The sequence below is a fragment of the Rhinolophus sinicus genome, chromosome 4 (assembly GCF_057876585.1).
Source record: "Rhinolophus sinicus isolate RSI-liver-muscle chromosome 4, RSI-T2T, whole genome shotgun sequence".
Lineage (NCBI taxonomy): Eukaryota > Metazoa > Chordata > Mammalia > Chiroptera > Rhinolophidae > Rhinolophus > Rhinolophus sinicus.
Genome location: NC_142504.1, coordinates 20383700 through 20411195, shown reverse-complemented (window position 1 = coordinate 20411195; position 27496 = coordinate 20383700). Strand labels below are relative to the sequence as shown.

Below are 27496 nucleotides of genomic sequence, written 5' to 3'. Positions count from 1 at the left end.
TTGTGACACAAATGATAAACGAACAACTAGTAGGACCGTAATACAGTATAATACATTGAAAACCAATTATTAATGATATAGGAACATTAAAAAGCAACTACAACTAAATTGTAACAAATCAGTCAGAGGATGAAGGAAAAACCATTAGATTTATGAAAGAGTGAATTACTTTAAAGAACATCCACAAAATCAGAGCTGTAATAATGGCATTATACTTTAAGCTGATGAAGAAAATGCTATAAATCATATCTTCTGACTTGGAAATTCTCCCAATGGTTGGAGTTTTATTTCAAGAGAACTTCTATTTCTGAATTAAATGCCATAAATCTGAGAACTGTATTCTCTTTTGTCACTCGATCCATTTTGTAATAAATTTATGGTAAGCCTCCATGAAAAGTTTCCAGCCCCATAGTTAAGGTGAGTTTGACTACTGCCCTTTCCTCTTAAAGGATGTTTCCTTGGGGTTTGTCCACACTGTTCTCTCAATGCTAGGACTTTCAGTGTCTCTGACCTTGATGTTGCTCTTGACATTGTTTTGGGTTCCTTGGCTGTGACATTAACTTGGCAAATTATTTCTAATATTAGCATTTCATATGGGCACAAACCAGCCTTAGTTTTCAGCCCAGAAATTGTGTTTTCCTTTCGTTAAAATGATGAAACAAACACCTGTATAAATTGTCTCCCTTTTAATGTTAAATTTTGGCACTTAGAAGTTCATCTCAGTTTAATTTTAACTTTGTTAAAAAGCAAGAAAATGAAAGTGAACAAAGAGAAAAAACCTAACGGTAACTCTGTCCAGTAACACAAAGGCAGTGATATCCAGTTTGACTGCAGGGGGTGGCTCTGGCCTAAACAGTATAGATTTACCTAACAGTTATTTATTCTCCCCACCTTTGCTGTTGGCAAACATCATAGATATGATACATATCATATATAGGGCACATGTCCTCTTGAAGTAGCGTTTTGGGTTTCTTCAGATATTTACCTAGAAGTGGGATTGTTGGGTCCTTCCTTGTCACTTGTTATAACCTTTGTTTTAAAGTCTATTTTGTCTGGTATCAGTATTGCTACCACAACTTTCTGTTTCTATTTCCATTTTCATGAAATATCTTTTTCTCATCCCTTTACTTTCTATGTGTGTCTTTTGATCTGAAGTGAATCTCTTGTAGCCAGCATATGTAAGGGTCTTGTTTTCTTATCCATTCATCCACCCTATCTTTTGACAGGAGTATTTAATCCAATTGCATATAAAGTAATTATTTGTTGATAGAGATACAGTTATTGCCATTTTATTCATTTTTTTAAATCTTTTTTTTTTTAATCTTAAAAAGTCCCTTTAACATTTCTCATTATACTGGTTTGGTAGTGAGTAACACCTTTAGCTTTTTCTTGTCTGGGAAGCTCTTTATCTGTCTTTTGATTCTAAATAATAGCTTTGCTAGGTGCAGTAATCTTGTTTGTAGGTCCTTACTTTTCTTCGCTTTGAATATTTCCTACAAATACCTCTGGTCTGCAAAGTTTCTGTTCAAAAATCAGCTGACAGTCTTATGGGAGCTCCCTTGTAGGTAACTAACTGCTTTTCTCTTAAGATTCTCTCTTTGTCTTTGTAGACTTTGGCATTTTAATTATGATGTGTCTTGGTGTGGGCCTCTTTGGGTTCATCTTGTTTGGGACTCTCTGTACTTCCTGGGCTTGTATATCTATTTCCTTTGCCAGGTTAGGGATGTTTTCAGTTATTATTTCTTCAAATATGTTTTCATTTCCTTGTTCTCTCTCTTCTCCTTCTGGTACCCCTATGACACTAATGTTGGTATGCTTGATGTTGTCCCACAAGCCCCTTAAACTCTCCTCATTTTTTTGGATTCTTTTTTTTGTTTTTGCTGTTCTGATGGAGTATTTTCTGCTTCCTTCTAAATCACTGTTTGATCCTCTGTTTCATCTAAACTGTTGATTCCCTTTAATGTATTCTTCATTTCAGTTATTGTATTCTTTATTTCTGACTGGTTCTTTTTTATATTTTCTATCTCCATTTTTATGTTTCGTATCTCTTTGTTGAAGTTCTCCCTGAGATCATTGAGTACTCTTATAACCATTGTTTGGGACTCTGCATCTCGTAGATTGCTTGTCTCCATTTTGTTTAGTTCTTTTTTTGGAGCTTTGGTCTCTTCTTTTATTTGGGACATGTTTCTCTTCTCCCCATTTTGGCTGCCTCCCTGTGTTTGTTTCTATGTAGGTCTGTTATGCCTCCTGGTCTTAATAGAGTGGCCTTATGTGGTAGGTGTCCTGTGGAGACCAGTGGTATAGTATCCCTGGTCACCAGATCAGGTGCTCCAGGTGTGTCCCTTGTGTAGGTTTTGTGTGCCCTCCTGTTGCAGTTTGCATGTCAGTGGGAGGAATTGGCTGATTTGTTGTGAGGACTGGCTGTGACTACAGTGGAGGAGCTGTTGTTCAGGGGCTGACCCTACAAAGCAGGTTCCCTTTAGCAGGGTTCTGCCTGGTCTGCCCTGTGGGTGTGTCATCCTTGGAGGTGGCTGGGTGATGCTCTGGCCCAGTCTGAAGCTGGCCACTGGGCCTACCAGACCAGGGGACTCCTGGGAGGGGACTCACTGCAGGCCAAGTTCAGCACAGTATGTGCCCTGACGAGCCACCTGGCCTGAGCCATATAGCAATCCATAGATGGCTGCCACTGTCGCGGTGGTTGGAGGTGCCTTGAGAGGGTAAGCCATGAACCAAGGCCAGCTGTCACTAGTGCTGAGCTTAGGACTGCTCAGGCAGAGGTACAGGATGTGCCAAAGCCAGATGCTGCTTGTTTGAGTTTTGTGAACCTGTGAGAGATTTAGGAATGTCCATAGCATGAGCCAACGCAGGCTGTTTGTATGGAAAAACCACTGGAAGTGGTTTGGGTGTGCCTGTAAGTTAGGTAGGGTTTGGACTCTAGGCATCACTAGGGTGGGGCAGAGGAAAAGTGATAGCCATTTGATGGAGACTCTGATAAGATGTCTGCAAGCAGGGAGGGCGAGGGTTCAACAAAGAAACAATGGCTTCCCCCAGCTCCTCCATCTGGGAGCTGCCTCTCCAGCCCTCAACCTAAAGCTAGGCAACTCAGTTCTTTCCCGTATGTCCCTGGCACCTTTCCAGCTGCTGCCGTAGTGCTGGAGCTCAGAGAGAATAAGTCTGTGCACAGGCCCTTTAAGAGGAGCATCTAGAACTCTAGCTGCTCTTCTCCTCCTCACTGACGATGTCTGCTGGTTTTCACAGCCAGAAGTCATGGGGACTTCTCTCTGGCACTGGAACCCTGGCTGGGTTGGGGGTGGGGGTGGTTGGGAACCCTCTCCTCCAGGGAGACCGTCACAATGGAGATATACCTCCTGATTTTTAATGGTCACACATGGTTGTGGGATCTGCCCGTTCTGTGTTTCTGCCCCTCCTACCAGTGTCGAGGTGGCTTCTTCTGTGTGTCTGTAGTTGTAGGGCTTCAGTTCAGCAAGACTTAAGGCAATTCTCATTAATGGGTGCTCTGTGGTTTAATTGTAATTGATGTGGTCCTGAGAGGAGGTGAGCACTCAGTTTACCTACCCTGACATCTTGACTGGAAATCTGGTTATTTTTTGACAATTAAATGTGAACAAAGAAGAATTGTAAATACTATGTAACATGCATGAATCAATGGAAAGAGTTTTGTTTTGTTCGAATTAGCTCTCTAGGGGCTAATATAAGCATATTCTAGGTATTAATTTAGCTTAACTGGCTCCCACTGAAACTGTTTTGGTTTCTATGGAGACTTTTGCTCTGGTTTATTGGTATATAACTGTTTCCTCACCTTTTCATTTCCTGAAATAGCACCAAGTACAGTATCTAAATTTTGACTAATATAAATCAAAGCACATGCTTTCCTTTCAGTAAAATCCTCTATTTCAACACGTGCGCAGGATTTTCCTTTTTAATGCATTAGACATCTGTTATTGCTAATGGGGATAAAGTGTCACATGTTAAAAACAATAAAAGTTATTAAAAGCAGTGCAGGTTTTAAATATTTTGAAATTATGTTGAAAATCTAATTCTTTTATTTTCTCTTGGTCTATAGCAGAGTATTCAAACCATGAATATAAAAACTATGCATAAATTAATTATGCATATGAATATGTGATTATGAATATGTAAAGCTTTTTCAGATCACATTTATCAGATTCTAATGTATCCTTTAAAAAATAAAGTAAATGTTAAATATTACACAATCTCTATGTACTTACACACACACACACACACACACACACACACACACAGAGGCACAGACACATTCATATGCAAGCACACAAGTACGCTACACACATTGTAATTTCCATGGAGCTAAATCGGAAGCAAAACTAGTATTCATTATTTAAAAAACATGAATTTCATTAGAAATTTGCAGTGTATTCCTGACCAGTCAGTAAATGTCTTACCATATTTCCCTGAAAATAAGACCTAACTGGAAAATAAGCCCTAGCATAATTTTTTCAGAATGACATCCCCTGAACATAAGCCCTAAAACATCTTTTGGAGCAAAAATTAATATAAGACCCAGTCTTATTTTCGGGGAAACATGGTAGCATTACTGTAGTTGGCTATAGTTATTTTTATCAGGTATGTGTGTGTGTGTGTGTGTGTAAGATATAGGTGAATTCAGCGTGTTTCAGAAGGAACACCTTACATTGTTAAAATTTTCATTTCCTTTTTCTATTTCAGTGTCAATGAAATTAAAGTGCATATTTGCTAACTAATTTTCCTTTTAATTTTTAACTCTGTGTATTTAATGGTCAATTTAATCCTTATCATCCTAATTAATTTCCACTTCTCTTTTTTTTTGGGGGGGGGTTGGGGCTGTGATAATACTTGTTTTCTTGAAGATACATTTATAAATAAAAACCAGTTTTCCCCCAAAACTCAATTATTTCATTCATATAAAACAATAGCAAAACTGGGAAGCTAACAGGATGTTAGAAATCAAGTCACTAGGTAGTCTCACAGGGAGAGAAGAGCAATATTGGAAGGAATCACAAGAGGGGCCTCTAAGATGCTGGTCGTGTTCTTCTCTCTAGTATCAAGAAAACAAAATTACAGACTATCATTTCTTTTGTTTTTCTTTTACTATCATTTCTAAGCTTGTTAAATATCTAGTGTAAATGTTTTAAAGTTAAGAAGGCAAGAATTCTAACCTAAGTCATAGCATCCTGCCATGCAACTAACAGAAATCACAATTTGTATTGTTGTGTTGCGATTTTTAATTTAAGATAATTTTTTCTTTTTTGTGTGTGGCGATAACATTTAAGAGCTACCCTCTTAATAACGTTCAAGTGTATAATTCAGTATTGTTAACAATAGTCACCATGCTGTACAATAGATCTCAGAACTTATTCATCTAATAACTGGATGTTTGACCAATATCTCCCCATTTTCTCTACTACACAACCCTTGGCAACCACCATTCTATTTTTATTTCTTGAGTTCTGCATTTTTAGATTCCAGATATAAATGAGAACATATAATATTTGCCTTTCTCCATCTGACTTCTTTCACTTAGCTTAATGCCCTCAAAGTTCATCCATGTTGTCACAAAAGGCAGGATTTCCCCCTTTTATGGCTGAATAATATTCCATTGTATGTATATTCCACATTTTCTTTATCCATTCATCAATGAACAGTAGGTGGTTTCCATGTTTTGGCTGTTGTGAATAATGCTGCAGTGAACATGGTAGTATACAAATACCTCTTCCAGATACTGATTTCATTTCCTTTAGATACTCATTTTCACTCAGAAGTGGGATTGTTGGATCATACTGTAGTTTTATTTTAATTTTTGAGGAATCTCTATAGTGTTTACCATGGATTGGCTGCACCAATTTACATTCCTACTCACAGTGCACAAGGCTTCCCTTTTCTTCACATCCTCATCAGCACTTACCTCCTTTATTTTTTAAACGTTTTTATTTAAGTGATTTTTTTCCAGGAATCATCAGCTCCAAGTCTAGTAGTTGTTTCAATCTAGTTGTGGAGGGCGCAGCTCACAGTGGCCCATGCGGGGATCGAACCAGCAATCATGTTGTTAAGAGCACTGCGCTCTAACCCACTGAGCTAACCGGCCGCCTCAGCACTTACCTCTTCTTGATGATAGCCATTTTAGCAGGTGTCAGGTGATACCTCATTGTGGTTTTGATTTGCAGTTCTCTGATGATTAGTGATATTGAGCATCTTTTCATGTACCTATTGGCCATTTGTATGTCTTCTTTGGAAAAATGTCTATTTAGGTCCTTCACACTTTTTAATTGGATTATTTGTGGGTTTTTTTTTTTTTTTGCTATTGAATTGTATGAGTTCCTGATATATTTTGAATATTAACCACTTATCAGATATGTGGTTTGCAAATATTTTCTCCCATTCAATAGGTTGCCTTTTCATTTGTTGATGGTTTCTTTTGCTGTGCAGTACAGCTTTTTAGTTTCATGTAGCCCCACTTGCTTCAAAATAATTTTACTATTTTTCTAACCTGAAAGAGATGGTAGAAAACTGGAAAAATACAAACAAGTACAAAAATAACCAGTTCCTGTAGCATAATATAAAATGAACATTTATATTTATAGATACAAAGATATGCATACATACACACATACATATTTACACACATTTCCTGTGAAACAGAAATGAAATCATGCTGTACATATTGCTTTATAAAATACTTTTTTACTTATCGTTTATTGGAATCATCTTTCTACAGCACAAACTATTTTGTGTATCACCCTTTTAACGACTGCAATAATTTAAATAATGACTCACATTTTTAGACATCTTGGCTGTTTTCTGCATTTTTATATTATAAACAAGAATGAGATACATATTTTGTAGTCTAATCTTTGTACAGAGTCTTGATTACTTCATTAGGCTAAATTCCTACCAGTGAAATTTCTGTAAGCAAGCTCTAAGTATCCAAAAATATCCTGATGTTGTAAAATATGGCTTAGATCTCAAATGGAGCCAATATTCAAAGAGAATTCTTGAGGCCTTTGTAACTCCTTTTCGATATGGGAGGTAGCTCTGTTCCCAGGGAAAATTCTGTTTTTCTCATTGAGTCAGTGACTCGTCTAATCAATGAGTGTTCTGTAGGTTTCCCAAATGGCAATTCCAGACACTTTCTTTTCTACAGTTGACTGACTGCTGATCCTAGTAATAATATTCAGGCATGATATACTTATATGGGGCTAATACTAAGTCAAGAACTGGAGCAATTCCTGGGCTTATTTTCAATGTATGAAAAAACAGTGATTCTTAACTTAAATTTTGGTGACAAAAGAGGGAAACGTTCAACAATAATTAATATTATGATATATGAAGTGTTCAAGAAACAGATACCTCTTAGTAAAAAAGAGTGAAACAGTCAAAGTATGGTGGGAAAGGAAGAAAATAAAACCTTTTTTAAAGTTGGAGCTGGGAACAAAAAAATTACATATGTACTATCCATTATAAAATACATATGAAGATATTCTGATGGAAATACTTCTATGTATATGCATGTTTGCATGCATGTGAAACATACAATGGAGATAGGGATTATAACTGTAGAAGTGGAAGCTCTGAGGTGTCCAAGGTAAGGACCCTGAGGTATGGATTGAGGTATGTGCATATTTTCATGTGGATGTAATTTGGGAAGATGTTCATTGTGTTTCATTGTGCAATGCTTTGAGTTCTGGGCACTTTTCAGTCTGTTTCATATTAATTTTAGAGGCAATTGGTTGAATTTGATGAAATGTAGTACTCTAAGAAGGGTATGAAGTTTAATTTGTGGTTGTGTCATCTTGAAACAAAGTGGTACCCAATATATACATATATATATATATATATTAAATGAGCTCATCTGCTCTAATTTTAATAGGCTTTGGTGAGATTAGGCAAATGAATAGTGATGAAAGAAATGGTGTGGCATGTTCTACATGCCAAGATCTACAATTAACAAAACCACTACTTGTCAAATGCTTCTTAACTATAGTCACCACATATTTTTGGTCAAAAATATGGACCCATGGTAAGAATATTTGAAAGTGGGTATGTTTCCCAAGTCAGAAAAATTTTAATAAATTTCAGAAGGCCCTTTACCATCAACCCTCAAATAAGCTGCTTGAAGTTGAATCAAAGTGTTTAAAAGGAAGAAGCAATTTAAGAATTATCCTTTTAACTTTCTATGCAAGGAGGAAAGATTGTCATATAAAATAATAAATATGTAAAAAAGAGTTACCTAGTTTTAAAAGTTAAGAAATTATGTATAAGTTAAGACCAATTTTATCTTTCTAAAAACTGATATTTAAATTGCAAATAAATCTAGGCCAAAGAGTACACAGCTTTTTAGAGATTTTCTATAAATCCACTAGTATCACAATGAAAAATAAAAATCTGTGTGAATAAAGGATAAGGCCAGGTGTTAAATTTTCAAAGACGATAAATGGCAGAAATAACATAGGATGTTCCAGTATGTACTATGGGATCCACCTTCCATCTCTGCTGCTCCAAAGAGAGGCCTTTTCTCTTGGCCTCCCTGATGCCTTTCTGTGAAGGGGAGGTAGCCCCCACTCAACTTCCTTGTATGCACAGGGACTCCTATGTCCCTTGGGAACCTAAAACCCTGTGACCCAGTGCCCAGTTGACAGGACTGAATGAGTCCCGGGTTTTCAGATTTCATGTGAGCCTAGATCAGATATGCATAAATGCTTAGTAACTGAGACAGTCCTACTTGTCACTATCACTGACACTGTAGCTTTCAAATGAATTTGCTCAAAAATAAGTCCCCAGAGGATTTACCAAGTGAGCTATCCTTTTTTTGTATAAAATGCTTTATATGCAAATTTTAGAGATTGTTTTAGGAATGTGGGGTTTACAGTGATCTTTCTGGCTGACCAAAGATTGTGATTACATATGTCATAGACCAGAAGCCTTACCTTTAAATTTCTATATTTTAAAAACAAAATTAAACAAAAATACATGATTAGGTTAGTAGCTTAAGTTGAGCACAAATGCCATGCTATTTAAGACTCTGATTTTGTTTAGGAGAAGCAGGACAGACTAATACTGCTTTTGTATGTGTTCTTATGAGCCGTTCTAAAGGGCTGAATTGTCATTTTGCTAATTATAAACGTGCAACATTGAACTAGCACAAACAACAACATTGGTTAAGTATTTACTTTGTGTGAGGCACTGTACAAAATACCCTATAGGATATCTTCTGATAGTTTAAATAACCCTATGCTAATTATTTCTACTTCACAGACCAGGGTAGGTGCAGAAGCCCAGATGTTTTAAGTGAGTTATCTAATTTAGGAAGTAGGAGAATTAAGATGTGAAGCTTCTCCAACACTACAAATCCATACATGAGAATGTCTCAGGCCAAGAATATCAGCATGAACCCAGGAACCCAGATCAGATTCTCAGTTCTTGGTTATGCCCTTTAGGGGTTGAGTCCTGATTTTTATTTGAGGACCCACATAATGCCATGCACTAAACTTGGTTTCACATTCATGAAACACTTGGAGAAAAATTGTAGAACGTGGCATGAATCGAGTTTAAGTGAGTGTCTCCATAAAATTCCTGATTTTACATGTGTAAGGTGCTTTATAGGTTCAAAGGAATGTCATAGTAATTATCGGATTATTTTCATTTTTGAATTTTAAAATCATTATAGGTTCACGGGACATTGCAAAGATGGTACAGAGAGGTTCTTTGTTCCCTTCAATCAGTTTTCTCCGTAGGTTACTTACATATTGCAGTACAATGTCAAAACCAGGAAATTGACATTGGTGTAAAAAGGCGTAATTCTATGTCATGCTATGACATATGTAGATTAATGCAACCACCATTGCAATTAAGATACGGAACTATTTCATCAGGAATTATCTGATTTGAATAAATGTACACTAATCTGGAAAACATATACTTAAATATAATTCCTGGGCTGCTAACAAAATAGAACTCCTCTGAATGAATTCAGATCATTTTTTTTTTCAGATTTAGTTACTTACCTAACATTTGTTTTTAATATATATGCTATTACAGTAGCAGGTTGAATGAGGGAGTTTTGATCTCTGTGTTCATCTGTTGGGGGTGTATTATTCCACTTAGAAAGATGCATATACCAGGACTAAATGCGGGCAATCAAGTATTCCAGGCATAAAAAATATTGGGGGATAAAATAAATCTGATTTTTTTCAGTTTATTTAAAAGCATTATATAATGAGTCCTGTTCTTTATATATTTTATGCTTTTACACATCACCATTGGTGGTGAAGCTGATGCCTTGTTCATAGAGTTTTTCATTGCTATAGAATTGGAAGGGATATAGTAATAGTGATAATGATGATGGTGTATATTCTAATAGTAGTTAGCATTTACTGAATGCTCACTGTACACCATTTCCTCTGCATGCATATTTTAGTCAGTCCTCGTAAGTGCCCTGTGAGATGAATATTATTATCCCTATTGCAAAAATAAAGAAACTGAGGGTAAACAAGGTTAAGTAAGTTGTACCAGCTTTCATAGCATTATGTGATATACTTTTGATTCAAACCCACTTCTGTCAAATTTCAAAGCTTGTGCTTATGTGCATTGTGTTCATCAAAAGAATGTTGTGGCCTTAAAATATCCATAGAATATTATTTCAAAACTTGTTCAAAAACTTTCATCAGTAGTACATCTTTCCAAGTATTTTTTTTTTTTTTTTGCAGAGTCTGTATCTCTCTGGCACATGATAAATCCATGCCTACGTTTCTGAGAATCTCAGCAAAGATAAAGAATACTCATTTTGCCACATCATTTCTACTTGAATATAATAATCATATAATCATTTACAAATTACCTCAGCCCCTAAGAATTTTGTCTGAAATCCTTCACTAGGTGTAAATCAGCTTCACTATTTATGAGCTGATTGAGCTTGGGAAGTTATTTAACTTCTCTATTCTCTAGTGTCCTCATCACTGTGAAGGAAATACTATGAGGATATTAATACATCCTAAAATTATTACAAGAAGATTAGTAGTTATGTAAAGAAATCAACACAAGGTTTTGAACATATTTTTTCATGTACAAGTAAGCAATACAGTATACATATTATAAATATTACTACTAGTTATTATAGTTACTCTTTATCCAGAACTAATAATCTAGTTACTTCATTGTTCTCCTTGACACCATTTCTAGTTTCTCCAAAATTTCACTAAATTATTGGATTAAATATAGTCAACATTTTACTAAACTATGGGACTAAACATAATCAATCAGTTCAAGATCTTACTGGTAACAGATATAGCTTGTAGTTTTACTAGGTTTTGAAGAAGTCACAAAATTATCTGCAGTAAAATAATTGTGTAATCACGTCTATCCGTCAGTCCATCCATCCGTCCATCTGTCCGTCCGTCCATCCGTCCATCCGTCCATCCATCCATCCATCCATCCATCCATCCATCCATCCATCCATCCATCCATCCAAACACATTTATATGATGTTGTTGCCTTTTATTGTTCACCAACTGTTTGATTTATTTCAATATTCTCATAGATATTTTTCTCCCTTTTGAAGACTAGATATCATAAAAATCTATTTATAATAGCTGCTTTGAGGTTATCTATGTTTGCGGGTTGCAGGTGAAAATCTCCTTCACAGAGCCCTAAGAAGAAGATTGTAAAATTTGGCCTTTGAGGAAGCCAGACCATACCAGGCTTTTGTATAACTTATCATCCACAGAGCATGTTAAGGTGCTTTTGATCTTTGAAGGCAATGTCTTTCAAAGTAATGTGTTGCTTATATGTGACCATTTGTCCTTTTTAGGAATCTCTGTATCATGCTGATTTCAATGAATGAATGAATTTTTAAGATGGTACGCTGATGAGAGACTCTAGATCCTCCTGAAATCCAGTTGGGAGGGTCAAATGAGAGAAAGTATGTGAATGGTGCTTTGAAAACAACAAAGAACTAAGTAACCATAAGATATTTTATTATGATAATTTCTATAATATTCATCATACCTACTCTTGAGTTCACTAAATATTGAAAGTTCTTTGACTTGTGCAAAATTAAAGGTAGAATTCTACCAAATCTTAGCCATAAAGAGTGTTTTAAAATACATTCATACTATTCTTTGCATGTCCTTATATTCCTTATACTTCTTTACAGAATGTGTTTTAAGCACAGAACTAAAAATTTGGTGTCACAAAGAAAGTTTTGGTAATTTATAAGCTTTGGTTTCTAGAAACTTGAAGAAGTTTTTCCATCTTTCTGGTATTTTATTCCTGTCAGTTTGCATTGCTTCTTTCCTTTGCTTCTCCTTCTCCGCCAGGTTTGGTTTTGAGCTTTGGATTCAAAGAAACCCCAAAGTCAAAACAAAATGGTCAGAACTGCTGACTCTTGTTTTGTAACCATTTTTAGTCCAGCACTCACAGGAAGAGAGGGCACTGACCAGAAATTGGGCCTAACTTCACCCAAAATGTTGGCAAAGTTCAGGAACCTTGGCATGAACTTGGGCCAAGATACAGATACATACCAAAACTTCAACGCTTTTGGAATACATTTAAATATAATGTAATGATATATCACCCTATAAAAAGTAGATTTTGTACTTCAAGTTCAATATTAATCTGCCAGCTAATATTGATAAAAATAAATAATAATCAAATTTATATTTTGTATTAAATAGAATCTCTTGGTTTTTAAAGTTGCAGGTACATTTTGGAATCTCATGTGTAAATGAACTTAAGTGTCTTCATTACCTTAGAAATTTTTTTGGAAGGTTTGTAATTATAAAAAACAAAGTCATGCTAAACTGTGCTTATCAAGTTTCAACTCACAATTTTTATAACCATGTTATAAATCTTCCACAATAGTGTTTTTATAATGGAAATGCTGACACATGCAATAATAAACACCAATCCAAGGGGCTTAATTTTATGTTCAAGCAAGAATTATGCATACTAGCATAATATTTGTTTCAGTTTCCAGTGCTAATTTTTCCAAAATCTGCTTTCACATTAGGCAACTGTAAAAGATGGTCAGCCTGAATGGCTGCCTGTTGATGTCAAAGGCTTCTGATTATTTTTACTTTCCTTGGAAAGCCTGATTGTGTCTTTCAAACATGATTTCATTTAGATTTTTTTTTTGGTTTACATGTCTGAATACTAATAGTAACCTGATAGTTATGGAGAACTTAGTTTGAGACAAAAAGGCAGTTTTCAGTCAGTAAAGAGTGTATAAATAAATTGACTCTGAGCAACGACTAAAATGGTAGATTCCAAATGTCCAAATAACTTTAAGATTTCAAAAACTAATTATTAAAATTTTCCAGAAGTAATTGACACCATTAAGATTTTTTTAAACTAGTGGAAGATATTGAAAAATCAATGTGTACTTATATTTCTATCAGTGTTGGTTTAGAAACCAATAAAGAAAACAATTTCAACATCAGGTGTATTATATACTAAAAACATTTGTATTAAAAACTACACTGAATTTATGGATTGAACATGGGAAAAATTAAAACTATCATGTTGCTTAGAAAAGTTGAATGCCAAGATACGGAGACACAGTGGATTTATGTTCAAAATGCAGATCATTTTGTCTCTAGGAATAATTTGGTGTAAGGAAAAAGTCAATCAGTTTTTCCCTGTTTCTGATCCTTATTTGGCTTTAAATTATTCTATTAACATAATGATTTTAAAAATGCCTTAAGAAACTTTACATTTTAGAGCAGCTTCTAAACATAATAAATATACAGGGAACAAACCATTTATAAGCTGTAATAGTTTTAAGAATTGTTAGAACATAATTCTACTAATAGGAAAATAGCTTTGTACTTGGAGGATTTTTTAGGTATTTACTATGCGGAAGAGGTATTCACTGTAGGATATTATGTGCTTCCTAAGAATCTAATAGAATGGTTCAGAATATAAGGGAGAGGGTTAAGGATGATGGATGGTTGTATTTACTCTTCAGAACCCAATGATTTTGAGGTCTTCTGTCTACATAGCTTTTTTTTTTTTTTAATTTTTGGTTTTCAAAATTGGTTCTTTGAACAATATATTAATGATTTCTAGAGCTGAACCATTTTTTAAAACTTATTTAACACTTGCAGAATTTTAAAAAAATGATGTTTTTTCTCAGGAGGACTTTTAAGTGGGAGGAGTAAGGACATTTCTGTAAGATCTTTCAGTTTTGAACCCACTTACGCTATATGTAAAATGTCAACATATTTTTTAATTGAGTAAATGAATAACTGGATAAACGTGAGGGATTAATGGAACCATTGGCATTCCATAAGTTGGGGAGCAGAATACTCTTTGATGATAAGATGAGAAACAGTTATTTTCCTTTAACATATTGACATGAGTAATGCTAAATTTGTCTTTAAAAATACAAATATGCTAATCTTAGTATCTAAAAAGTTGTCTAGAAAATAAAATGAGTAATTTTACTTGATAAAACTAGTATACAGGTCATTGTCCAAATTTCAGTTTATTTAATAGAAGTGCTAGAGAATTAAAAAAAAAATACATTCCCTGATTTTCTTGTTTGGTTTTAGCTGGTTGCATTTTTGTTTGTTTGTTTGTTTTTACCTGTTTATCCCAATGTTCTCATGGTGAGGTAGAAAAAATCCTAGTGAAAAGGTACAGTCAAAATAAGAAATCATCTTTGGGAAGATGGTTATTTCAGAACTAATTCAGTTCCTATAGATAGGAGAATTAGGAAAAATGTTAAATTAAGGCACTTGAGAGATAGACACCTCCTTGCAATGCTGATGAGAGGGAGAGTGAACTGGCAGAACCTACCTGGGAGGCAACCTGGCTCTCTGTTGCCACAAACTTAAATGTTTATTTAATGCAGAAATTTTATTTCTATTAACCTAATATTAGGAAATTATCATAGGCAGAGAAGACATTTATAAGAATGGTCTTTGCATCATCATTTATTTTTTTTTAAAAAAGGAACTATCTTAGCTATGCACTTTTAAAGGATTGGAATTAACTCGTGAAACATCAATATGACAATAAAATACAGCAATAAAAACTACGTTTGAATAATCTTCAAAGTCAAAGTGCTCATTCTATAAGGCTGAGTGGAAAATGACCAGTATCCAAAAGTGTCCCAAATTTGTTAACATATTGAATTTATATCTGTATATATAAAAAAGAGTAGAAAGGAAATAGATAAAAATGCTGTGGGGTAACGGGGAGTGATTTAAATTTTGTATTTTTAAGTTTTGTTTTCCAAGTTTTCTAGGATGAGTATAACATTACTATAATGAATTATATTTCTGAAAGCATGATAGGGAGAATGAGTGTGTGTGTGTGTGTGTGTGTGTGTGTGTGTGTGTGTGTGCGCGCGCTCGAAAATAAGGTATTGGAAAAATGAGATTTATCCTTTAAGATAATTTACAGTTAGGTGGGCATTCTTCACTCCTCTTCCTCCCCTCACTTCCTACTCCTATCTGAGTACCCCAGTTCAGGGGTTAGCAGGTCCCTCAGAAGGAAGAACGGTGGGATGGCAGAGGGTCCAAACTAGAGGCACCCCCTCCATACGGTCCCGCTTTAACCTCGTCTCCCCTGCACACATTTCTGCAAAGCGGAGGAATGCATCTCCTCCTTCGAAGTTTTGCCTTGACTTTCCCTAGATGCGACTAGAATGAAAGGTATCTTTCCTACCTTCAGCTAAAAATTTAAAAGTGCGCGCTCAGGAGGCACTGAGCCTAGGAAAACCCCGCCCTTTCCCCGGGAAGGAGACAGGGGAAAGCACCCAGTGGCAGCAAAGGCTCGCGTGCGCCCCAGACCCTGGGAGCGCCCCTGGTGCTTTGGCCGGAGCTGCCCCCCATCCACCTCCACGTTCGTAGGGCTCCTGGAGGGACCCGAACAGGGTTGCTAGTTCTGCGCTTAAGAGCGGAGGGGAGGGGCGGGGAAGAGAGAATGATGTCTGTTCGCAGAGGTCCGAGTCCCCTCGATTCCCCTTCCTTTCGCATTTTTTTTTTTTCCTTCCATCTCTCGACAAGCCTAAAATAACAGGACGAGAGAAGAAGCATCGTGGCCTCTCCAGGGACCCGCTCCCAGCACCCCTCCAACCTGAGCGGCGTGCCTGCCAGGGAAGGCTCAGCACAGACTCCAGAGGCTCAAAAACAATTTATATTAAAGAAAAAAAAAAAAGTGAAGCAGAGAGTAGACTCTATATTAGCCCCCGAAGTCTGCCGTTTGCAGAGAGGATTGACTTCCCACTCTCCCGGTGGGAAGAACTTGCGTCTGAGCACACCTGGATGAAGTCAACTCATTCTAACAGGTTCTAACTTGCCCCGCGCGTCTGCCCCATCCCCACGCTCTATTTAGGGCGATCGCATATAAATTAACTCTCCGAGGGCTATGGGGATTTTTACAACCCCGCAACAAGCTGCACAAAGCCAGACGTTAGGTCTTGGAGCATCCCTCCTGGCCTTTCAGCCACACCCACTGTGGATCCGGAACCACCCCGAGCCCGCACGGAGCCCAGGCATGCGGGGGCTGACACGTCTGTCCTAGCCGGGTTCAGACGGTTTCCTTTTTCTTGCAACTCTCTAAGAGCTCGGTCATGAAGGAAATGTAGACGATGGCCAGGCGTAGGGTCTCAATCCTGGACAGCCTCTTCTCGTACGCAAAAGTGGGCACCTTCCTCCGCAGCTGGTCGAAGGCCTCGTTGAGGTTGAACATCCGCTTCCTCTCGCGGATGTTGGCGGCCTGGCGCTGGGCATAGGTGATCACCCTTTTCCTCTTGGGGCGGCCCAGCAGGGAGGCGCCTCTCTCATGCCCCTCTTCCTCGTCCCCCCCTTCGTCTACTTCGCCCTCCTGTTCTGGATCCTCCTCCTCAAAGCGCGCCAGCCTCCTGGGTCTTCCCTCTTGGAGCACAAGGCCTCCGTCTCCAAAGGGGACCCGGGGCGCGAAGTCGCAGAGGAGAGGGTGCCCCGGGGAGGCGAAGGACAGGTCTGCGACAAAGTCCAGCACGGTGGCGTCCACGCAGCTCTCCGGATAGGCTGCCATCGCGTCCTCTTGGCCCTGCGTCTCATCGGTTTCTCGCAGGGAGGGGTGAGACTGAAGAAAGCTTCCTAACAGCTCTGAATCTGATGCGACACCATCACCGAAGGGCCAGGGGACATTAATATTTACAACCAAACTGATAACAGGATTAGTCGCACCATTAGGGAAGGCTGTGAATGAAGACGTCCCTCCTCTTGAAACTGATGGAAGGAGACAAGCTCGAGCACGCATGGAAGACTCACAGGGACAGGCCTCCAATTTTGAGATCCATTTCGCTGCGCCACCTGGGACAGTTCCTTCTTGGCAACAACCCCCAGCTCTTACCTGCTGTGCTTTTTGTCTCTCCTTATCCCCGCGGCCAACTAATATTCTTCAGGCTTCTTATCGCATGTAGTTCTTTGATTTAGCTTTCTTTGGCTTTGCAAAGCGAGGATGTTTTCCACCACTCTGGCTTCTCCTTGGCTTCGGGGTAGGAGTCCTGAGTCTTGCCACCCGACACTGCCAATGAGTACGGAACAAGTGCATGTGCTTTTAATGATGTCCTGAAGAGGGGCCCAGTCTGCCAGGGGTCGCGGGGAGCTGTTTGTCTGGTATCCCAGTGCAGCGGCTACTGAAAGGCAAGATCTTCCATTAGCTTAAGTAAGCACGGTAGGGGGGGCCGAGAGCGCATTCCCCAGAGTCGCTCTTGGAACCGGCTTTCTCCTTCCAGGGCATCGTAAACATCTCTCCTGCCAAATTACAAACCCTGACTTCTAAAGTGTGTTTTGTTATAACCGGCCTAACAATTCAGACACTTGACTTTCTTTTCCCTACTCTCATCTCCAACTCATGTAAAGTAGAGGATTTTACTTCGAGGGCAAAAGATATGATGGCAATAAAATGAAACGGGAAGGCTCAGCATATTTTCTCCGAGCTTGCTTTAGTGTATAATCCCAGAATTGGGAGTGGAGGGCAAAGCAAACCCTCTCCACCCACAAACAAAACAACTTCACTCTCCTTTCAAAAATGAGATTTACCTTTTGGTAAATCAATGGGTCAGCCCACCCTCCATTGAGAAATCTTTCGAATTTTAAATTGCTGATCAGTATTTGTGAACAACGAAAAATCCTTCACACTTCCACCTGGCTGATTTTCCTCATTGATCTGTACCGCCCTACAGGACCTAAGAGCAGAAACTATACTTTACTGTATTCTATCGAAGGGAGATTTTTGGTTATCCTTTGATCTTTTTTTAAGATGAAAAAGAAAATTTAAATTTGGTAAAATTAAAATGATATTTTACCGATTTCACATTATCTCTGAGATTTTAACAAAGAAGTCTTCATTTTTCCTTCTTGGATTGCCAGAAGCAATCTTTATTTAATTATTCAGTGTAGGGAATTTTAAGAAGACACGGTCAGGAAGAACAATTTGTTAGAAAATAACTTTAAAGATGTATTAGAAGAAATAGCCAAAAAAGAAAAATGAGCAGAGACATCTTGATTCTAGGGAGAATTATATTATACGTCAATCCCTCTTAAAGAGGTAAATTGTGACTAGGACGGTTCATCTGGTACATTGGACAGCTCCCAGAAACCGCCTGCTTCTAACAGGTAAGCACAGCGCCCTTTCTTCTTCCTAGATTCCCAGTGTGTACATCCAGGTGCCATTAAAGCAGTACCACCTAGAATTCTTCTTTTTCTTCCTTTCTTTCTTTTTAACCCAGTTGTGGCTGAGCTCCCTTGCTCTTTTGTCCTTCAACTGATTTTCTTTTTTCTTGCTTGTGTTTACTCTGCACTCTCTAACTTGCGTTGTGATCACTAAGGTAGAGAAGAATTCAAATTTACTTCCTGAAACATGTTAATGAGAATGAGGTCTTTGATTATGATGATCTATTTGGTTTTTACTAATCTTCTTTCAACGAGAGACTGAAAAATACTAATGAACTGGGATTCCAACAGTGACTAAGGAATAAGTAAATGAGAGAATTTTTGTTTTGACAAGCAGTAATGTGCTTTCTAACTCTCGTATAACTTAATGTGTCTTTGCATATTTGGACAAATTTTATTGTTGATTTTTAGTTGTTAGATATTTCTCATGTCTTACTTTTTGCCTTTAAATGCATACATAAATGGATTAAATACCTCATCTGTTTCACACAAATTATATTAGGACACAAGGAAAACATGATAAAAACTAAATTTAAGATTTTAATAAATAGGTGTCAGAAGGTATCATGAGACTCTAAAGAAACACTTCTTGGACTAAAATTCTTTATGATTTTACCCAAGGTAATGAATATTTCAACAAACATACCACAAACGAAACTGTAGCAAAATTAATGAAACCAACACACATGATTGGGTTCAAATATTAATATTAAAATATTGGGAGGTTTATAAAAAGTGTCTAAATAGGTATGCTTGTAGCAATAATTTTAAAATACTTTCTCTTCAATTTATCATAAAATCCCAAGATAAACACTTCTGTTTATACCACAATAATTTCAGTTTATCTTACAAGGTTTTAATCATGGTGACATAATTAGAGCAAAAATGTTAAAATCTAGGTTATAATGTTTGACTCTATTTTTTGTTTATAATTAATTATAGAACATAAATAAGTGAAGTTGTTTTCCTCTGCTTATTTTAAAACATTCACTTTATTTGGAAAATGTTTTTGTGGATACTTGGTTCCACAGTAAAGATAAGTAAATGTAGTAAATGTCTAAAGTATTAAGTGATTTAACACAGTGCATCCCATTGGAAGGAGCTATTATTTTCATTTCTAGATTTGAAAGTTGAAAGAGAAACATTTTAAAAAAAAAGCAACTGAAGATTAAAGGAGGTAGATTCCTACTTGTCTCCTTTCAGTTCTAGGCCTATAATTTTTAATTATTCACTTTTGGAGGCTTTTGTAGAGAGTTTGATAAACTCCACAAATTTTGCTCAAGATGTTTTAGGAATGGTCATGAAATGACAGCTTTGCTTAGTTTTTTACCTTCTTTAACTCTATTGTTCATTCTAATTAAACATTAAACATTTTGTGTGTACTGTTTTCTTTTATTCAGATTCAAAACAGAAAATTCAACTGACCATGAATAACTTGAGCAATAATTCTTAAGGGGGCTACCAGGTGGGGTTAAGAGTGGTAAGGAGAGATAAGTAGATTTAAAAAGTATCCAGGGAGTAAAGCAAATATCCAATTCACCCAGATTTGTTAAACCCTTCTTCCCCTCAGTTTTTCATGCCCCTATCTTTATTCTTCCAGAATCATTAATCAATTTTAGGGAAATGATAAATAGGACAGAAGTAGATGTTTGTCATGTTTGTAGGGAGAAAGGTCTAAGAAATACTCCCTTAGCTAACATAAAGACAAGGGCTTGCTCGTACTCAATTTTAAATTATATATGGTTTATGGACGTGGCTGATTTTAGAATTACAAGAATCTATATGCATCTACTTTATTTTTCTGTTATAGGTAAACTTTTTTTGAAGTTGAATACATATATTTAAAAATTAATAAATTGTATCTGTGCAACTTAATGAATTTTCATAAAATAAACATACTCCAAACATATTGCCCAAATCAAGAAATAGAGTGCTTTATTGAAGTTGAAGATAATTTAAAAATAGGTAAATCTTAAGTGTATAGCTTGAGTGTATTTCACCCTCCCCTACAACCTCGTATCCATATCCGGTCACTAGCCACTCTCCAAAGTACCACTCTCTGAGGTATTAGTCCTGACTTGTAAGATTAACTTAGCCATTTTTTGAGCATATATAAAAAATAAACTATATTCTGTGTACTTTTTTGTGTCTTTCACTCAACACATTTTATGCTGTGCATGCATATTATTCTCATTGCTGAATAGCATTTCCCTGTGTGAATATACCTTCTACTGTTGATGGGCATTTGAGTAGTTTTCGATTTTTAGCTTCTACAAATTGCAGTTCTGTGGATATTGTGCATATCTTTGGTGGGAACATTTCTGCATTCTTATTCAGTATACACCTAGAAATGGAAGAGGCTATGTATGTGTTCAGGTTTAGTAGTTACTGATAAATGATTTTCCAAAATGGTTGTAACAATTTATACTGTCGCCAGAGTTGTATTAGAATTCTAGTTTCTTCATATACTTGTCAAGAGTTGGCATTTTCAAGCCACTCTGAAGATATGCATTGTGGTTTTGATTTGCATTTCCCTGATGACAAATGATCTGCTCTTTAAAATATTAGTGTTAGCAGGCTCTAGGTGAATTACATGTAGTGAGGAATAAGTAAGGAAGAAGCAAGATTCCTGGACAGAGCGGGCTTCTGCTTTGTACGGTGCTTCTCATTGTCAAAATCCATTCATTCAGTAAAGAAGGCATCTGCTTCAAAAGGCTTATTCTTTTCCACCTACACCACCTTCCTTCTGCAGTAGAGAGTTATGGCAGAAACTGCTCATTGCTCTCCAGTATGCACTGATTCTTTTTCCTTTTAGTAATAGACCCACCCACACATACTTTAGCTGGACACATTTCTGCCCCACTACATTCACGCCAATGGGATAAATGAGATGTGAAATGTGTAAGTTCAAGTCAGTCATTTGAAAATGAAATCATTTGTCTTTCACTTGGTCTTCACCCCTCTTCCCACAGCCTGGAATGTGGGTACTTGGTGGTCTGCTAGCAATGACCATGTAAACAAGAACATCACCTTATGGCATGGGTGGGAAAACTTTTTTTGTAAAAAGGACCAGATAGTAGGTACTTTAGGATTTGCAGGCTATATGATCTCTGTCACAACTACTCAACTCTACCACTGTGATGTGAATACAGCCATGAATAATACATAAATAATGCATGTAGCTGAGTTCCAATAGAATTTTATTTACAAAAGTAGGTGGCAGGCTGAATGTGGCTCTCAGGCTGTAGTTTGCTGACTCCTGACCTAGTGGATGATGGAACAACAGGAAACGACTTGAAGTGATCTAATGGAGTAGAGCTGTGCCTCAAATACAGGTTAATATGGGAGAAAGGTTATGTCGGATCTCTTTATTACAGCGGTGTGTTTTCTGCTGGCACCAAAAAAACTAGATGATGATTTGAAAGATTAAATGGATAGATACGCTACTTTATATCTATTTTAAAGTATCACTTGTAAATACTGCTTAAAATTAGTTATTAAATTTTTTGCCTCAGGTTTTTCCTTTTCACATGAAATGTTTTTCCTCTTAATATGAGAGTTAGCCTTGAGATAAATCTATTTTCCAAATTTTTGATTATATATATCCTTACATTAGTTGTTCTTTGAACCCTCTCCAAATTCTTCACTTCTTTTTGAAAAAAGAGAAACAAACATACGGAAAATTAGAGAGGTGTGAAGCAGAAAATATCCCTCAGGATGTTATAAACTACTACCCCCAAATAATTTCCTTTTTTTCCTCATTTCCTCTACTATATTTTTGCACATTATTTTTAATAGTGACTTTCCTTTGAAATAAATGTTATAGCTTTAACAGTCATCCCTAAGTCCGTAAGTTCTTTGTATATTTGGAGGTTAAACACTATATGTGTGATTTTACAATTTAATAATTTTTTCAAAAGTTTTTGCCATTACACTCTTCATTTGTGATACGGGGAAAATATTAATATTAAGTTGAAGCCTAGTAACTGCCAAAAATCAAAATATTTTTAACCTAAAAAAAGTGAGCATTTAATTTTTCAACTGAATATATGCAAAGACACTACTACTTAATAAGAAAATGGAATTAAGTATATTAAAATTAATATTATACATGCGTGTACTACTTGCAGCTGTACAAATTATAATGTTATTCTGTTGTACACTAAATTTATTTTACACTAAATTAAAAAAAAAACACAAAACATTTTTTTCAGCAAGTTTTTATTGAATGCTTATGACATGCCTGATCCTTGTGGCATTGATTTAGGAGTTTGGTATATACATCAGTGAACAAGATGGGAAACAAAGAAATTCTTTATTGTGTTGAGGGTGGTAAATACTATGGAAAAAAATTGCTTAGTATAAGTGGGATCATGAGCACTGAAATTGGGTGAAGCTTGCTGTTTTTAATAGGGTTACATGTAAAAGTCTGATTGCAAGGTGATATTTGAATAAATACGTGAAGGTAGTAGGGAGGCAGTGAAATGCATATCAAGTGACAGTGTTCCAGACGGAGAGAACTGACACTTCAGAGAAGATAAGGTGAAAGGAAGCTTGGGATATTGGGGACATTACAGAGGCCGCTAGACAGACAGCATTGAAGCGAGGAAGAATACTAGGAGATGAGGTCAGTGTGGCAGTGGGGGACATGGTTGTATCAGGTAGGGCCTTTGCAACCATTTAGGGTCATTGGCTTTTATGTTGAGTAAGACGGAGAGCCACTGGAGCCTTTTAAAGATTTACTTACTGATTAAAATAAGATTCCCTGTGGCTAATGTGTTGAGAGTAAATTCTACAGGGAATGAAAAGGAGATGAGGAGAACTGACCAGACACTGTTACAGCCACCTAGGTTAGCAGCAGTTGCTGTGATATACAGTGGTTATATTGGGGATATATTCTGAAGAGAATTCAGCAAGATTTGCTGATTGTATAGGGTGGGGGAAGAAATGAGTCAAGTGTGATCCCACTTGTTCTTAACCAACTGGAAAGAAAGTTTTGTGATCAACTGAAATGAGAAGGACCCTAAGAAGAGCAGATCTGGGGGAGTGTGAATAGCAGGAGATAAGCTTTGCATATCTTAAGTTTAATATATTTATTAGACAGTCACAAGGAGACAATGACTAAGTTTCTATCTCAGGTTTGAAGTCATCTCCGTGTCTTACACGGCACTGTTTTCCATGATACATTATTTTCCTACCCCAGTACCTATGAGAGCTCATCTCTTACTATTTTCCTCCTCCTTTACTTTAGATATGCTGGTCTCTTTGCTGCTCCTCAAACATGCAGCTACATTACCTGCTTCGGGGCCTTTGCATTTCTGTTGCTTCTGACTGCAATACGCTTCTGTTAGATATCCACATAGCTCACTCCATCTTTTCCCTTAGGTCTCCATAAGCCAGCTTATCAGAGAAACACTCCCTGAGTGCCCTGTGTAAACTAGTACTCCATCTGCCCTGTCTTGCACTCCCTAACCCTCTGACCTTGCTTTATCACTCCACAGTACAAAGCATCTTACATAGTATATATTTACTTCTTCACTTGTTTACTTTCAGTTTCCTTCATTAGAATATGAACTCCAAGTGGTAACCATGGACATGGAAATCCAAACAGTGCTTGGATTTCTCTTTCAACTGCAAGGATTACAAAGCTCCCACTGCAGTGCCTTAGGGACCCACTGCAGCATTCAAGCCCAGAACCATACTCTTTTTGGTCAGTCAGCCTCAGCACAAATGAAATAGTAGGGCTTGACCACTTCTACCCAATATGGGACTTATCAATAGATAATATTTGCTTCATAGCTCCCTATTGTTTTTGCTGAGCTGTTTTTCAGCTCTGTATCACAGTTCAAGGATCTTCCTGTGCAGTCCTTATTCTCTCTCTCTTTCTCTGTCTCTCTCTCTTCTCTCAAGATGTCAGATTAGTATTATGTTTTTCCCCTTTATCTTTCACGGGAGTTACCATTCCCCCTCCCCCAAAAGCAAAAACAACAACATGAAAGAAAAAAAACAAACTACCCTCTCCCACTTCTAACCTGATATCAGCATCTCCGTTATGGAGGATCTGAACTGATTTAGTTGGTATTAAGAGTGTTCTGAACAAGTAGTAAGTTCGATTGGAATTTGGGGAGTGGGTCACTTGCCATCCTGGGTGATATGTGGGACACAGATAGTTCTTTTCACAAACTGGTGGTCCATTTGCTAGAAATTTTCACTGCTGGTGATTAGGGAGGATGCTCCAGTTGGTATTATGCTCAATGGTGTAGTGATGTAGGCTTTTGAAAAGTATGGATGATGCAGTGCATGTAAAGACAATGAAATTGACTGGCTGTTAATAAGTTGCCATGATGTTGTAGTGAAGAAAGATTATTTAAAAAATATCAAGCAGTTTACAAATGATTTAAAATGAAGTGTGAAGGGAAGAAGTTCTTAACTCCATCAGTGGGAGAGCAGAAAACAGTGGAAACCACATTTAGGACTCAATAGTTGGAGTTATTGAGCTTCAAAGACAGCAAAGATCTTGTTGTATTACAAGGTTTGGTGCCACGCGGTCACTTTGGAGTCCTCAGGGATGGGCAGATAGGAGGAAAATGTGTGGGCTCAAGTGATCCACTTTGGCGCCTCTTGGCACTTCCTCGTCTAATCATGAGTGAGGAGGATGTGGCTACCAGACTACAACTCCTGGAACGGGGGTTTGAGTTACATCATCAGATAAACCTCCAAGACCAGCAGAGCTGATGACTGAGGGAGGGAGGGAGTTAGAATGGGGAGTGGAAAAGGAAGACAAGGAGCACCAGTTGCAACCACAGAAGAACTACAGTGATAAGGCTATATAGTTGGTTCCGCTAATCTCTCTCTCCCAAATTTCTGCTCAAGAAGAGACCAAGTGGCACCCTAGAGGACCCTCCACTCAACACGTGTATGGAGAGGTGAATCCAAGTGGTATAAAGAGTGAACTGAGGCATCACGGGGTTGCAGCACTCAGATCTCCCTTCTAGAAAGAACTTACTCCCCTTGAGGAGTGCAGTTAGCTGTCTCCCTTTGCACTGCAACTCCCCATTGTGTTGGCTGAAACACTGTTGCCTCCACATCACAGTCTAATGCTCTCTCTCTTTGCCCTGTTTTGCTTCCTCATCTCTTTCCCTTCACAGGTCTCATATCTGTATTGCAGTTGGAACGCTTTCTAGCCCAGTTCTGCTTCCACCCTCTGTATCTTTCAGAGGCATCACACCACACTCCTCCACCCCACACACAGACATTAACTTCTTTCATCCCTAACTGGGACTCAGCATCTGCTTCCTGGAGGAACCAAATGGACCTACTCCATGAGGGCAGGATTTTGTCTTTTTGATTCTCACCTGAATCCTCAGTGCCTTGAACAGTATCTTCCAAATTGTAGTCATGAAATAAGTAGATTTTTACAGCTGTAAATTGAATTATGCATGATAATTATCTCCCTTCATATTAAACTGTGAACTCCTTCAGGACTGGAATAATAATAGTAATAACAATAACAAAAATGTTATTGAACACTTATATGTGTTAAGTGCTATGCATGCATTATTTCATTTAATATCACAACATTATGCAGAAGATTCTCTCATTTTCCTCTTTTCCAAATGAGTCTCAAAATGGTCGACTTCACAAAGTATTAGTGCTCGCATCAGGATTCAAACATAGGTTAGAGCCCAGGGGTTTGATTACCAAGTTATAAGGCTTCCTGCTAACTCAGGTCTTAATCTTTTTGATATCAGCCCTTAGCAGAGAGTCTAACACAACATTTTCTCAATAGTTTTCAAAGTCTCTCTATGAAATTTACACCTTCACTGTTATTTGCATTTTGTTTGGAAGCTTTTTATTACTTTTTTCTTCAATGAAGAATATTGTAGTGGGTTCACTAGGTATTTTCATTAAATACGTTTCTTTAAGTAAGGCAACCAAGGGTATCATTTAGATTTATTTCTGTCCTATATTATCTCTTCTAAATTTAAGTGATTTACTTAAGCTTAAAAATGCTGGCTGTATCAGAACTAACGACTTTGAAGTGAAAGGCTCCCTAACCATTTTCCTGTTTCTTGACTCACCAGCCTTCCTTGGGCAGGGTTTCCTGGTTATCCAGCCATGGTCTTTAACCTCTTTGTGGCTTCTTACAGCTATCATTTGAGGATTACAGAATCTTCATATTGGTTAGTATCATGGATGGTGAAAACCATCATCATGGTGGAAGCCATTACTGTCATTATCTCTGTGGGTCCTAAACGATGATGACCCTCCAAAGCACTGCCTCCAGTGTTGCTGTACTCCAACAGAAAATTCTAATTTTTAAAACAAGTTTCCTCTCATCCCATCCAAATGGCATTAATGGCATATCCATCATCTTGTTTGGCGAGATAGTTTGTTATACACTTTTAAAATCTTCTTCCTAGACCTCTTTCAATACATTCCCTTGGGATTTCACATAGTTCTCAAATCCAAACTTGAGCCCATCCTGCTCTGTCTTTTAGAGCCCCAGTGGCTCATCCACACAACATTAACTGAAAGCACCTTTAAGAGTAACTTGCCACACTCACCAGTGGCCAGATTAATAGAATGGTTCTCAAGTCTCCTTACATTTTATCCTATGAATGTATGCAGTCTTAGTTTATCTCACTATTTCTCCAGGCTTCAAAGCTTAGTCTGTGTTACTCCTACCTGGATTTATGATTATATACCATGGATTGGATCTGTTGTTCTTCTCCATGGTCAGTTGACTTTGAAGTGGCTCTTGGGACCATTATCTCCAGACTGGTTATCTTGAG

General features: G+C 37.3%; 1 protein-coding gene across 1 annotated transcript; it reads right to left on the bottom strand.

The window, feature by feature from the left end:
* Nucleotides 1–16230: 16230 nt before the first annotated feature.
* Nucleotides 16231–17604, bottom strand: FERD3L (Fer3 like bHLH transcription factor). Its single transcript, XM_019726677.3, has one exon. It carries the CDS (start codon nt 17281–17283, stop codon nt 16567–16569), a length of 717 nt encoding a protein of 238 aa, XP_019582236.3. The 5' UTR covers nt 17284–17604; the 3' UTR covers nt 16231–16566.
* Between the last annotated feature and the right edge of the window lie 9892 nt (nt 17605–27496).

Bases quoted from the DNA above. Each gene is read 5' to 3' on its own strand.
- FERD3L (XM_019726677.3), bottom strand. From the start codon at position 17,283: ATGCGTGCTCGAGCTTGTCTCCTTCCATCAGTTTCAAGAGGAGGGACG.